Here is a 15,531-nt window from a genome sequence, read left to right as displayed (position 1 = left end):
AATAATCAGCTCCATAGCAGCCATGTAGGGGTGGTATCGGTGGGTATATAGAGGTGTACAGAGCTGTACATGGGAACTGGTTATACTGGACTGTTATATATACACAGCGATCCTCACCGAGCCATGCTGCTGGCTGGGCTCCGCCCTACTTCATCCTGATCCACGCCCCCATTGTCCTTTCCTCCCTCCCTCTCCTGCCGCTGGCATCCCGCCCCTTTATCTTCCCACTCCATGCTCCGCCCCTCTTTCCTTTCCAATCCACTGTTGCCCCTCCCTTTATTCATTTTAGCCCGCAGCTCCTCCCTTCTCTCCCACCCTTTTTCATCGCTTACACCGCAGCCCCTCCCTCGTCGCCCAGCTTCGCTTTCTTTCTGATCCTCTGCCCCGCCCCTACCAATTTATCATCTGGTGGCCCCGCCCTCCCATCCAAATCTCAGCCGGCTGCCCCGCCCTGCTTTTCCTAGCTTGTATTGTGCCCCGCCCTCAGCCCCTCCCCTTGTTTCCGGCTTCCCTCCTTCACTGACTCCCAGCCGGAGATCTGGGTGATGCGGCCGGGCAGAGATCGGGAGCCGGGCACAGGCACAGGAACAGGTGAGGGGGGGAGGAGGAGGAGGATTGCCGGGCTCATCCATTCCTGGCTGCATGGAGGGGGTGCAATGTGCTGCTCCTCTAATCTTACTCACAGCTCTGTCATGTTCATCCTGCTGCTTCACCCCCCTGCCAGCTCATTGGTGGGTTCTGTGCTCATTTCTATGACAAAGAAGGGCATGCTGCTGTAAGACTACAGATCCCAGCAATCCCTGCACATGTCTGATCTCCTGTACAGAACTTCATGGAGGGGATGGGACTGCCTGAGCAATGCATAGAGATCCTGTGTGCCCAGACACTGCATTCTGTACCAGGCACCCGCATACAGGACCAACCTGTACTCTAATGTTATTGTGTGCTGCTACATCACAGCTGTGATGTCATAGTGTGATGGGGCGTCAGTCACAATTCATGACATTAGATGTGTCATGTAGTAACACACCAAATCATATAGATGGCGCTCCCAAAGTGTGTACCCCTTTATAAAAGCCAGCGCCTGCCCAATACCCCCAGTCATGGGTGACCCCATCTCAAATACTGTCTGCACTCTACAACGTGGTGTACAATACATATTCTGTACATTACATACTCTGCATTCTTCATGCTGTGCTGTACATTGCATACTCTGATTTACTACATTCTGTACACTGTGCTGTATATTACATATTCTGGATCACTGCATTCTGTATACTGCTGTACATTACATACTCTAAATCAGTGCATTTTGCACATTGTGCTGTACACTACATTCTCTGCATTCTTCATTGTGTTGTACATTACACACTGGATCACTGCATTTTGTACACTGTGAAGTACATTACATATTCTGCATTCTTCACACTGGGCTATGTATCACATACTTGGGTCATCTGTATCCTCTAGACTGCACTGTACAGTGCATTCTTCATGTTTTGTTGTATATTACATACTTTGTATCTCTACACTCTCTATCACTTTGCTGTATGTTATATACTCTGCATTTTTCACGTTGTGCAGTACATTGCATACTCTGTACAGAATGTACAGTGTGCTGTATATGGCATACTCTGGAATGGATCACTTCATTCTGTATACTGCATTGAATTACATACTCTGGATTCTCGACACTTTGCTGTACGCTACATACTCTGCATTCTTCATATTGTGCTGTACATTACATACTCTGGATCTCTGCATTCTCTACATTTTGCTGTACGCTACATACTCTGCATTCTTCACATTGTGCTATACATTGTATACTGTGGATTGCTGCATTCTGTACACTGTGCTGTACATTACATACTCTGCATCACTGAATGCTTTAGACTCTGCTGCACAGTACATACTCTGGATTGCTGCATTTTGTACACTGTGATGTATATTACATATTCTGCATTATTCATGTTGTGTTGTACATTACATTCTCTGTATCTCTACATTCTCTACACTTTGCTGTACGCTACATACTCTGCATTCTTCACGTTGTGATCTACATTACATACTCTGGATCTTTGCATTCTCTACACTTTGCTGTACGCTACATACTCTGCTTTCTTCACATTGTGATATACATTGCATTCTGTACACTGTGCTGTACATTACATACTGCGCATCACTGAATGCTTTACACCAGTGGTCATCAACCCTGTCCTCAGGACCCACTAACAGGCCAGGTTTGCAAGATAACTGAAATACATCACAGGTGATATCATTTGCTGCTCAGTGATTGCAGTATTCTAGTCTGCATCTCCCCAAGGTAATACATAAAACCTGGCCTGTTAGTGGGCCCTGAGGACAGGGTTGATGACCAATGCTTTACACTCTGCTGCACAGTACATACCCTGGATTGCTGCATTCTGTAGATTGCTGTAGATTGCATATGCTGGATTCCTGAATTCAGTGCACTGCGCTGTACATCACATACTACTGCACTCAGCGTATATTGGGCTGTACATCACATACCGCAGACTGCACAGTGTAGGCTGTTTTGTATTTACCATACAGCAGACCTCTGTTCTCAGTATATTGTAATTATGTTCCATAGTCACTCAGGACTGCTGTGCTGCATATGACAGACTCTGGACCAGGACTCTCTGCACTGTGCTATACATGACATACTCCAAACTGCCATAACATTAAGAATATATTTCAGGAGTTCAGAGTTTTTTCCTATGCTATACACGCACACTTTTTTAGTTTGGATAACTAAATCTGCTACAGTAAACCCCTCTTGCCCTAAAGCAATACCTACTACCCACACACATTACTGTGCTACTATATGTCTGCTGTGAGCTGAACTTTGGAGTGTGTAGAGTTGGACAATGTGCTCCTTCATCCCACTGGAGTTTGTGTGGATCATAAAATCAATGATAAAATCAATGATAGACACACAGCAGATCACCTCCGTATCTTCTCCAGGCTTTCATCTTAGAGCTCCCAGCCCCGATAGAGGGCCATCCGGGGGAACTTTAAGCAACTTGCGTGTCTATATAAGCACATTTCTGACTTGTCATCCTATACAGCAACAGTGCACATTTTAAAAAGACAAACAAAAGGAGCTCTTCAACTTATCGCAATCCATGAGCTTCAGTCCAGTGACTTTGTCTAGGCAGAGATAATGTCAGCACTCTGCTGCGGGCAGGAGGAAGCATTTCCTCAGTCTCCTCTCCAGTGATCAGACTGCAACATTGTAACTTGGTAGCAAGTCACATGGTTAGAAGTTGCAGCAGGGGGCTGTTCTGTATCAAACATTTGTGAACTGACATCTCATTCCAGGAAGTAGATGGGTACCCTAGGTGAACAAAGGTGGCTCTATTATTCTGGAGAGGAAAGCCTATCTATCTATCTTATATTTTCTTATATTTTTTTCCTTTTCTTCCTTTTTTTTTTCTTTCTTCCTTTCTTCTTGTCTTATTCCCCACCCCTTTTTCTTTCCTTCCATCCTTTTCTTCCTTCCCATTTTTTCTTAACTTTTTTTTCTTTCTTAACTTTTTTTTCTTTAACTTTTTTTCTTTCTTCCTTTTTTTTTCCCCACCCCTTTTTTCTCCTCTCCTCCTCTCCTGTGCTTCTCTTTCGCTCTTCCTTCTTTTCATCCTTCTTTCCCTCCCTTTTATTCTTCCCCCCCTTTTTTTGTCTCCTTTCCCTTGCCTCCGCTTTCTTCTTTCCCTTGCCTCCGCTTTCTTCTTTCCCTTGCCTCCCCTTTCATCTTCTTTTTTTTTTTTTTTTTTCCCTTGCCTCCTGTGTTCTTCCTTATCTTCCCTTCCTTTTTCTTAACTTTTTTTTTTCTCTCTCCCTCTCTCTTCTTTTCCCTCTTTTCCCTCTAGCTATTCCTTTTCATCCTTCCTTTCCCTCCCTTTTCTTTCTTTTTCCCTTCCCCTTCCTTTTTTCTTCCTTTTCCCTCCCCCTTCCTTTTCTTCCTTTTTCCCTTCCCTTTCCTTTTCTTCCCTTTTTCCCTTCCCTTTCCTTTTCTTCCCTTTTTCCCTTCCCTTTCCTTTTCTTCCTTTTTCCCTTCCCTTTCCTTTTCTTCCCTTTTTCCCTTCCCTTTCCTTTTCTTCCTTTTTCCCTTCCCTTTCCTTTTCTTCCTTTTTCCCTTCCCTTTCCTTTTCTTCCTTTTTCCCTTCCCTTTCCTTTTCTTCCTTTTTTCCCTTCCCTTTCCTTTTCTTCCTTTTTTCCCTTCCCTTTCCTTTTCTTCCTTTTTCCCTTTCCTTTTCTTCCTTTTTCCCTTTCCTTTTCTTCCTTTTGCCTTTCCTTTTCTTCCTTTTGCCTTTCCTTTTCTTCCTTTTGCCTTGCCTTTCCTTTTCTTCCTTTTGCCTTGCCTTTCCTTTTCTTCCTTTTGCCTTGCCTTTCCTTTTCTTCCTTTTCCCTTTTCTTCCTTTTCCCTTTTCTTCCTTTTCCCTTTTCTTCCTTTTCCCTTTTCTTCCTTTTGCCTTGCCTTTTCTTCCTTTGGCCTTGCCTTTTCTTCCTTTTGCCTTTCCTTTTCTTCCTTTTGCCTTTCCTTTTCTTCCTTTTGCCTTTCCTTTTCTTCCTTTTTCCCTTTTCTTCCTTTTTCCCTTTCCTTTCCTTTTCCCTTTCCTTTCCTTTTCCCTTTCCTTTCCTTTTCCCTTTCCTTTCCTTTTCCCTTTCCTTTCCTTTTCCCTTTCCTTTCCTTTTCCCTTCCCTTTTTCCCTTTTCTTCCCTTTTTCCCTTTTCTTCCCTTTTTCCCTTTTCTTCCCTTTTTCCCTTTTCTTCCCTTTTTCCCTTTTCTTCCCTTTCCCTTTCCCTTTCCCTTTTCTACCTTTTCCCTTCCCTTTCCTTCTCTTCCTTTTTTTCCCTTTCCCTTTCTTCCTTTTTTTCCCTTTCTTCCTTTTTTTCCCTTTGCCTTTCTTCCTTTTTTCCCTTTGCCTTTCTTCCTTTTTTCCCTTTGCCTTTCTTCCTTTTTTCCCTTTGCCTTTCTTCCTTTTTTCCCTTTGCCTTTCTTCCTTTTTTCCCTTTGCCTTTCTTCCTTTTTTCCCTTTGCCTTTCTTCCTTTTTTCCCTTTTGCCTTTCTTCCTTTTTTCCCTTTTGCCTTTCTTCCTTTTTTCCCTTTTGCCTTTCTTCCTTTTTTGCCTTTCTTCCTTTTTTCCCTTTCTTCCTTTTTTCCCTTTCTTCCTTTTTTCCCTTTCCCTTTCTTCCTTTTTTCCCTTTCCCTTTCTTCCTTTTTTCCCTTTCCCTTTCTTCCTTTTTTCCCTTTCCCTTTCTTCCTTTTTTCCCTTTCCCTTTCTTCCTTTTTTCCCTTTCCCTTTCCCTTTCTTCCTTTTTTCCCTTTCCCTTTCCCTTTCTTCCTTTTTTCCCTTTCCCTTTCCCTTTCTTCCTTTTTTCCCTTTCCCTTTCCCTTTCTTCCTTTTTTCCCTTTCCCTTTCCCTTTCTTCCTTTTTTCCCTTTCCCTTTCCCTTTCTTCCTTTTTTCCCTTCCCTTTCCCTTTCTTCCTTTTTTCCTTTCCCTTTCTTCCTTTTTTCCCTTCCCTTTCCCTTTCTTCCTTTTTTCCCTTCCCTTTCCCTTTCTTCCTTTTTTCCCTTCCCTTTCCCTTTCTTCCTTTTTTCCCTTCCCTTTCCCTTTCTTCCTTTTTTCCCTTCCCTTTCCCTTTCTTCCTTTTTTCCCTTCCCTTTCCCTTTCTTCCTTTTTCCCTTTCCCTTTCTTCCTTTTTCCCTTTCCCTTTCTTCCTTTTTCCCTTCCCTTTCCCTTTTCTGCCTTTTCCCTTCCCTTTCCTTCTCTTCCTTTTTTCCCTTCCCTTTCTTCCTTTTTTTCCCTTTCTTCCTTTTTTCCCTTCCCTTTCCCTTTCTTCCTTTTTTCCCTTCCCTTTCCCTTTCTTCCTTTTTTTCCTTTTTTCCTTTTTTCCCTTTCTTCCTTTTTTCCTTTTTTCCCTTTCCCTTTCTTCCTTTTTTCCTTTTTTCCCTTTCCCTTTCCCTTTCTTCCTTTTTCCTTTTTTCCCTTTCCCTTTCTTCCTTTTTTCCCTTTCCCTTTCTTCCTTTTTTCCCTTTCCCTTTCTTCCTTTTTTCCCTTTCCCTTTCTTCCTTTTTTCCCTTTCCCTTTCTTCCTTTTTTCCCTTTCCCTTTCTTCCTTTTTTTCCCTTTCCCTTTCCCTTTCTTCCTTTTTTCCTTTTTTCCCTTTCCCTTTTCCTTTTTTCCTTTTTTCCCTTTCCCTTTCTTCCTTTTTTCCCTTTCCCTTTCTTCCTTTTTTCCTTTTTTCCCTTTCCTTTCCCTTTCTTCCTTTTTTCCCTTTCCCTTTCCCTTTCTTCCTTTTTTCCCTTTCCCTTTCCCTTTCTTCCTTTTTTCCCTTCCCTTTCTTTCCCTGACATCTAACTCTCTCTTCCTTCCTTACGTCTGTATAAATATTGTTCCTGTTTTTTTCCAGGAAGTGGACCTTGTCATGCGGTATCTAATCTCTGGATTGCTGCTGCATGTAGTACACCTTGCCGCTCGGTTTGCGTTTGTATCGGCCGTTAGAAATGACTCCTTTAATCTTCAGAAGATCGATCTTCCAGGTGAACACGTTCCATACTTTCTGTACGGTAACCCAGACGCGGCCGCCCTCTGCTCCCAGGATCCTCACTGTCCCTTTAGAGTAAGTTCATACAAAGCCGCCATTGTTCACCTGCGATGTGTCTGCGCCGAGCGTGGATTGTCCTTGCTGATCTGAAGTCCTGATGTGGCTGCGATGCTCACATTAAAAATAATAGCTCGGCGGAAGCTCAGTTCAAAACTTTTTAAAGTTGAACTGGCAAAATACACAGAGTACATAGGAGCTGTCTTACCAAATGATTTGTATTTCTGTCCATACAGTCCTGAGATTTACACAGCTCTGCCACACACAACAGCCTTGTCTGGTAAGAGACCTGATTTTTGTCTGCTGCTGTTAAAACAGAGCTACACTGCAAACTCCCCCATCCATCCATCCATCCATGGCTCCATGCTTTGTTTTCTTGTGAAATCATTTGAACCACCCCCTAGCATTTGCAGCTGTGGCCATCTTGAGTAAGGGCAAATGAGTCAGGTAGCATTTACTTCCTGGGATCCATCTGCCCTTAGCTCAGGCATGCAGGCAGAAGGGTGTGCTAAGCTGAGAAAACCCCTCCTCCCCTCCCGAAGACTTCTGGGATAGATAACATCATTTGCCTAGACATGGAAACCAGAAAGTAACTGAAGAAATGTTTAAAACAAGTAAATATGATGCACGTTCCTATCTATTTACTAATCCTAGCTGTACAAGTATTAAAAATGGTCAATGTTGATTGAGATTTAAGGTACTTGTACCACTTACATAAAAAAAAAAAAAACATTTAGTGAATAGAGAGCTGCAATTAAGAGGAACTTCAAGTCATAGTAAAGGCTTATGCATTAAAAAAATATATTATTGTTATACTTACCTGCTCTGTGCATAGAGCAGCCCCGATCCTCTTCTTCTATGGTCCCCACAGGTATTCCTGGCCCCTCCTCTTTGCTGAGTGCCCCCATAAAAACCCACTTGCCAAGGGTTTGCGCCTGTTCATAAGACACACACACAGCATGGCTCGGCCCGCCCCGCCCCCCCCCTGCTCTCACTTCACTGGCTGGGATTGACACGCTGCTGTGTCTCGGCCAATGAGGCGGCAAAGACCTGATGGAGCTGCTGCTCTCATAAACATTGCTGGATCAAGATGGGGCTCCAGTAAGTACTAGGGGGGGAAGCTGCACACAGGTTTTTTTAGCTTAATTTATAGAATGCATGACTATAAAGCCAGGCTTGACAAATTTGCTTTGAATCTAGGAGCCAGCTAAAAAAGTAAAAAAAAAACATAAACTAGTAAAGTGCACTACAAGGTCCAGCCCAACAGACAGCAGTCTATTCTATCAGCATGGTAAGGACAAGGGTCCTGCAGCTTGCCAGGTAAAGATCCAGGAAGATCCAGGGAGCGCAAACAACAAATAAATGGCAGAGCAAGATCCTCAGAATGATAAATTAATTTATTCCATAAAAACAAAGGTGGGAATGAACCTCTGAAACACGTTAGACCCATCCCCAGCATTATCCCCCCACAAACAGAAAGAGGTTGCCACAAGGTAGACTGCGCATGTGCAGGGCGCTGAGGAATGGTGGGCTTTCTGACAGCTGTCATGATCTCATCTCCCTGATGGCATCTATAGGGATAGGACAGGCTCACACATTGACAGATTGCCCGTTTCTCCATCCATCACGCTGCGTACAACCCTGTGGTGTTATTTATCTGCCATCCATGCCCATTACCAAGATTTTAACATGTAAGTGTACTATTTGTTTTTATGGAATAAATTAATTTATCATTCTAACGAGGATCTCGCACTTCCATTTGTTTGAGCTAAACTTAGTACTTAACTTAAACTAAAGTTAGCAGCCTGTTTATTTTTATTTTTAGCATAGCGTGGGTTGTCAGTGCCCGGGGTAGGGCAAATAACTTGTGCCCCCAACCCCCCCCCCCCCCCAATGTAATTGCAGCAGAGCGGTCAGTCAATAATCCAGACGCAACGTTGTTACATAAGGGTTGTAGGCTGGCTGGAAAGGAGTTTCCCCCTATGCCGATTGCCATCTCACCAACTTTCACAAATCCCCCCCCCCCCCCCCACAACAGCTCTCACCTCTTCAAAAATCCCCTACACTTCACATATTAAATCCTCCCTCTCTTCACATATCCCCCCCCAGTGGCAATATGTGAAGAAGAAAAAAACTATTTTAGCTCTGCTGGAGCCTTTTTTTCCCCTAGATTTTGAAGGGTATCTCCACCTTCATACCTGCAGAAACATTAACCACTTGCCGACCAGCCGCTGCAGTTGTACTGCGGCAACATGGCTCGGCTGCGCAAATCATCGTCATGTTACGTCGCTTCCACGTTCAGCCGCTAGGGGCACACACGCACCCCCCGCTTGCCCAAGTAGCCACTGCGAGTGACCGGCCGTCGCGATCACCGCCTAGCTCCCACGATTGCTCGGGGCACACGGAGAACCGGGATCTGTGTGCGTAAACACACAGTTTCCGGTTCTCTGAGGGGAGAAGAGACAGATTGTCTGTCCATACAGAGTATGAACAGCGATCTGTCATCTCCCCTACACAGTCCCCTCCCCCCTTCAGTTAAAACACACACTAGGAAACACAACCCCTTGATCGTCCCCTAGTGTTAACCCCTTCCCTGCCAGTGATATTTATACAGTAGTCAATGCATTTTTGAATGAATGAAATACTTGTATAGCGCACAATGCGAACTGAATCGCCTCTAGCACTGATCGCTGTATATATGCCATTGGTCCCTAAAAATTGTCCGATGTGTCCGCCATAATGTTGCAGTCCTGATAAAAAGCACTGATCGCCGCCATTACTAGTAAAAAAAAAAAAAAAATTATAAAAAAAAATGCCATAAAACTATCCCCTATTTTGTAGACGCTATAACTTTTGCGCAAACCAATCAATATACGCTTATTGGATTTATTTATTTTTTTACCAAAAATATGTAGAATACAAATCGGCCTAAACTGAGGGAAAAAAAAATATTTTTTTATTTATTTTTGGGGATATTTATTATAGCAAAAAGTAAAAAATATTGCGTTTTTTTTTTTTTTTTTAATTTTTTCAAAATTGTCGCTTTTTTTTTTTGTTTATAGCACAAAAAATAAAAACCACAGAGGTGATCAAATGGCACCAAAAGAAAGCTCTATTTGTGGGAAAAAAAAGGACGTCAGTTTTGTTTGGGCGCAACGTCGCAAGACTGCGCAATTGTCAGTTAAATCGTCGCAGTGCTAAATTGCATAAAGTGCTCTGGTCGGGAAGGGGGTAAAATCTTCTGGGGCTGAAGCAGTTAAAATGGTGATAAAGTCTTTTTTTTTTATTTTTATTTTTTTATTTAAAAATAACACATTTCTATACTTGCCTGTTCTGTGCAGTGGTTTTACAGAGAGCAGCCCTGATCCTCCTCTTGGGTCCCTCGCCGGCTCTCCTGACCCCTCCCTATAGCTTATTATGGGGGTACCCGAGCCAAGCCGCTGCTCTGTGTGTCCATTTACACACAGAGCTGTGGCTCTTCACCACCCCCCCCCATTGACTCACTGATTTTGATTTACAGCAGTGGGAGTCCATCAGGAGGGAGAGTCCTGGACAGCTGAGGCACTTGTGCAACATCGCTGGATCGGGATGGGGCTCAGGTAAGTATTAAGGGGGGGGGGTCCTCAATGAAACATAAAAAAGGTGAGTGAGTCTCCAGGTAATCACCACACACTAGTCGGGTGCTAGCCCAGCTCGTATGATGTGTATCATATCCAAAAGTCCTCTTTATTGAAGCTTCATATGACAAGTGGTTAACAGATGGAGCAGGGGACAAAAAGGTAGCTGCATTTTGCACAAATGTTAGTGCTTCGTCTTTAGGTAATGACTAAGCGCTAGCATTTGTGTGAAACGCAATCTGACGGATTTTGTGGTTGGAATGTCTGACCATGTGTATGGGGCTTTAGACTGGGATGCCATTAAAGTTCATGTGTGTGTAAAGGCTGGTGTCACAATACTTTTGGCAATATAGTGTATATTTTATATTCAATTGTGGGCAGGTGGGGAAGGATGCAGGGCAACATGACATTTATTCAAGGGTGATGGTCCGCTTTATTTTGTGCCTTTTTTATACCTGTCGGGAGTTAGCTTTAACCAATGGATAAGGTTTTGTAACTGCAATTTTCAGTCTTTTAGTGCTCAGCCCAAAATAATAAAATAAAATAACTGTCACTTTTTTTTCTTTTAAAGAAGTGTCCTTATGCTGGTGTGAATTGAGCATTTCATGTACTTACAAATACTCTATAGTTTCCAGTTCAATATCTATAAAACAAAAAATTGGTTATGGTGTTATTTATTTATTTATTTATTTTTTATTTATTTTTTTAGGAGCACCTGACCAATCGTAGGTCTTGCTGGGGTTATGAGGAGCCATGCAGGAAGGAGCAGAGGTTCAGCTATCCAGTCTGCGACAAGGTTGACTTTGCTTGGTATGTGGTTTACGGCTGAAGACAGATATTTTATTGCCTGCAGTTAAAAAACAGAATATAGGTGTGCCATAAGAGTGATCCTGGAGGCTGTAAAAGTTAAATTTTACTGCAATTTATCTCTTTATCCTTCCTGATAGGCATGCGTATCTATGAATGCAGTTATTGGTGCTTTTTGATTGCATGCGAGTATACACCTGTACTTGTATAAACGTACCACACTGAATGCATCTGTCCGAGCATCCAGGGCTGTACATCTGTACGTGCGTTCATGTTTATACTTGCGTATATCCATGTACAGCCATTGATTTCTACGGGAGGCCGTGTGCTCTGTACCTGTGGCTCCTGGGTGGAGAACTTCACCCAAATTTTATAGTGTGCAACCCCAGGTAGGTATGTATCAATGGTATGCATCCATCCCTGTTTAATTTGTAAAAAATTAGAGAACGGAAATGGGACTTTAAATGAAATATGTAATCGTGGGTATGATTAATAAATGTAAATAAGTTCGATAAATTTTGATTTTATTTGATGTCATTAACCGATAGGGGTGGTCCATGATTTTTAAAGCATGAATAAAATAAAAAAAGGATACAGGTGTAATCTTAAAAGATTAATATATTTATAATGTTAATCATAAATGTAACCGCTTGCCGACCGCCTCACGCAGATATACTGCGGTAGAATGACATGCACAGGCAAACTAACGTACCTGTACGTTGCCCTTTAAGAGGCGGCCGGCGGCGTGCACGCCCGAGGCAAGCTCTGTGAGTTGGGTCGTGGGTCCCGCAGACTCGATGTCTGCAGGGATACCCGCGATCATCTCACACAGAGGAAGAACGGGGAGATGCTAATGTAAACGAGCATCTCCCCGTTCTGCCTAGAGACAGTGTCACTGATCTCTGCTCCCTGTGATCGGGAGCAGAGATCAGTGACGTGTCACACGTAGCCACGCCCCCCACAGTTAGAATCACTCCCCAGGACATACTTGACCCTTACACTGCCCCCTAGCACTGCATAGCACTGATTGCTGTATAAATGACAATGGTCCCAAAAATGTCCGATGTGTCCGCCATAATGTCACAGTCATGATAAAAAAAACGCTGATCGCCGCTATTGCTAGAAAAAAAAAAAAGTTATTAATAAAAATGGCATAAAACTATCCCCTATTTTGTAAATGCTATAACTTTTGCGCAAACCAATCAATAAAGCTATTCGATTGTAAGCTCTACTGAGCAGGGCCCTCTTAATCCTCTTTTATTTTATTGTATTGTATCTGCATTGTCTCCTTTTTATATTGTAAATAGCTGCATAAATTGCTGGCGCTATATAAATCCTGAATAATAATAATAAAAAGCACTTTATTTATTTATTTTTTTACCAAAAATATGTAGAATACATACCGGCCTAAACTGAGGAAAAAAAATGTTTTTTTTAAATGTTTTTGGGGGATATTTATTATAGCAAAAAGTAAAATATTAGTTTTTTTTTTTTGTTTTAATTGTCGCTCTTTTTTTGTTTATAGCGCAAAAAATAAAAACCGCAGGGGTGATCAAATACCACCAAAAGAAAGCTCTATTGGTGGCAAAAAAAGGACATAAATTTTGTTTGGGAGCCACGTCGCACCACCGCGCAATTGTCTGTTAAAGTGATGCAGTGCCGAATCGCAAAAGGTGCTCTGGCCAGCAAAACAGTCCGGGGCTTAGGTGGTTAAGCAAACAAATCATTGTACATAAATTGATGCAATTCTTACAAAGAAATACATGAGTCATAAATTTACCGATCAAAATGACATAAATCACATGATATGGATACTGAATATTGATTGAAATCATGATTAAAATAGGCTTGGCTCGGCACCCTTAGTTTATAACCCGACGCGTTTCTTGGATTCCTGCCAGTCATCAGGGGTGGGATGCACCCATTTACTAAAAAATCAATAGAATGAATATTAATATATGTAAAACCTTCTAAATAGAGAGAATTTCGGAAACAATATTAAATTTCGGAAACAATATTTAAAAAAAAATAATAATTACTTACAGATTAACCCATAAATTGGGCAAAACTCCAGCAATGGGATTTCTAGTGGTCTGGAACAAACTGTCTCTCACCTAGGGAGGAGGCAGGGTAACACCCCCCCCCCCCCAAAAAAAAAAAATCGGAGAGTGGGCCAGGGGAAAACGACAGCCAAGGACCAACCCAGACTCCCTCTACACCTAGCCACTGGCACCCAGGTGGGTGTGGGGTTCATTAAGGGGTGAGTGCACACTGTGTGGTTGCAGACCCGCACCCACGCGGCTGTCAGATTGGGAGCAGTGTCTGTGTAGCTGCTGCATCCCAATTAATATGAATGGATCTGCCTACCCAGGAATGCGCAGAGCACCCACGTATCCCTGTGTGGGCAAACACAGCTTTTGCACATGCTTAAGTATGCCAGTCTGGACAAGGCTGTATACAGCCTGGAGAGACCAATTGAGGTTTTGAGTGTCAGAACTTGGAACTTTACTACAAGACATCTTAGCAAGGTGTCACTTATGTCCCTAAAGACTCGTTCACCCCCAAGTGTCAGGGCTGTATACATACTGTGGCTGCGGCAAATAATTGAACAGCATGTAGAATTCTGTGGGTATTACTGCTGCCAAACACAACCTATGCAAGTCTATGAGGCTGCCTCCTGGTGTTGCGGTTGGGCAGCATTTACAGGGTAAAATAAGGCAGTGAGGCAACATATCACTTCCTCACCGCCTGTCAAACACCTCTGAAAAGTGATTCGCTGGCGATCACTTTTCAGAGGGGCAGCAAGGTCTGCCGTACATGTTAACAAGCCCCAACCGACTCATATTTAATTTACATTGTCCGTTCTATTTCTGTATGTAGATAATGGCATTATAATTATTTTATTAAAAAAAAAAAAAAACACCTAAGCACCTTTTTTTTCTAATTGATATACAGATGTCATATGACTCAGATCTTTCCCAGCCTGTCTGCAGAGAAACATAAGCAGGAGCAGCTTCTAGTCCTCTGCTGTTGGTCAGGTGTTCAAAAAAAAACAAAAAAACCTTTTGGAATACAGAGTAAAAATAAATAATATGAATTCACGGTTTTAAATTGGCATACAAATAATTATTTGAAATTGGTTGAAATGATTGGTTGAACTAGATGGACTTGTGTATTTTTTTCAACCTGATATGTAACTATGAAATCAAATCTTTATTATTTTTTTGGCAATAACATGATGTGGGCGGATTTGTGCCAGTCACAGGCTGTGTCACACCCCTCCAGCCTGTGTCACAGAAAAGAGGGAGGCGAAGCCTCCATTAATCTACATATAATATCCATGTATTTATCTGGTTAGTGAACATGGAGGAGGGAGGGAGTAGGCTGCCACAGTGTATACGCCCATATGTGTGACTTTATACATGGATATCTGAAAAAGAGATACCGGCGCACAGATATATAATATCAATTGGGTCTGCTGCAGTCAACGTAACCCCTTTTAGATGGGCTAAGAAATGTTTTTATTCTATAGTCACATGGGCTGCTCAGATAGGGAGGAAATGCTCAGCATAGAAACTCACTGAAAACTGAGCATGTGCAGAGTTGTCACCACAGCTGCAAAATCCCTAGTTGAATTGGGAATTGAATTGACATGAACAGAAGGTGGAGATAGAGAGCATAGAGTGAGTAGGATCAGCATGTAAAACACAATTTCTCGATCGTTTTTTATGATGTGGGATTAGTGACACTTTAACTTACCGTATATACTCGAGTATAGGTCGATCCGAATATAAGCCGAGGCCCCTAATTTACCACAAAAAAAATGGGAAAACTTATTGACTCGTGTATAAGCCGAGGGTGAGACATGCCTGTCCATCGCTGTGTGTCCATCGCTGTGTGTCCATCGCTGTGTGTCCATCGCTGTGTGTCCAGCCCTGTGTGTCCCGAGCCTGTGTCCTTCTGCACATACGGTGGCCATGCCACGATCGCCGCACCTCTTCTCGTCTGTGACAGACGGCGGCCATTCCACTGTTCAAAAGCCGCGCCTCCGTCTGTGATAGGCGGAACACTCAATTTCCCAGCAGTCTGTGTTCCGCCTATCACGGACATCCTCGTCCGCAGTATGAGGATGAGCGGATGTCCGTGATAGGCGGACCACTGACTGCTGGGAAATTGAGTGTTCCGCCTATCACAGACAGGGAGGCGCGGCTTTTGAATAGTGGAATGGCCGCCGTCTGTCTGCTCGACACGCTGATCGGGTAGACAGACGGCGGTGACTCGAGTATAAGCCGAGGGGGGCACTTTCAGCCTAAAAAAAGAGGCTGAAAATCTCGGCTTATACTCGAGTATATACGGTACTGTGTTTCCCCGAAAATATGCCCGGGTCTTATATTAATTTTGTCAACAAAGGACACAGTAGGGCTTTTTTTCCGGGTAGGTCTTGCCATGTAATGTGCGGTCTTCTCTGCCCCTCTTCCTC

General features: G+C 43.0%; 1 protein-coding gene across 1 annotated transcript in view; it reads left to right on the top strand.

The window, feature by feature from the left end:
- Positions 1 to 492: 492 nt before the first annotated feature.
- Positions 493 to 15,531, top strand: part of EOGT (EGF domain specific O-linked N-acetylglucosamine transferase) — an 83,912-nt gene continuing 68,873 nt past the window's right edge. Inside the window, exons 1-3 of the mRNA XM_077451978.1 lie at positions 493 to 591; positions 6,436 to 6,645; positions 10,954 to 11,054. Of these exons, the coding sequence (XP_077308104.1) occupies positions 6,451 to 6,645; positions 10,954 to 11,054 (296 nt within the window). The 5' untranslated portion in view covers positions 493 to 591; positions 6,436 to 6,450. The remainder of the gene's footprint in view (positions 592 to 6,435; positions 6,646 to 10,953; positions 11,055 to 15,531) is intronic.

Source organism: Lithobates pipiens, unplaced genomic scaffold (genome assembly GCF_037356315.1).
Source record: "Lithobates pipiens isolate NorthernLeopardFrog02 unplaced genomic scaffold, aLitPip1_a1.2 Scaffold_23, whole genome shotgun sequence".
In the NCBI taxonomy this organism is placed as follows: domain Eukaryota; kingdom Metazoa; phylum Chordata; class Amphibia; order Anura; family Ranidae; genus Lithobates; species Lithobates pipiens.
The sequence above is the reverse complement of the archived record's forward strand: the minus strand, read 5'-3'. Positions and strand labels throughout refer to the sequence as shown.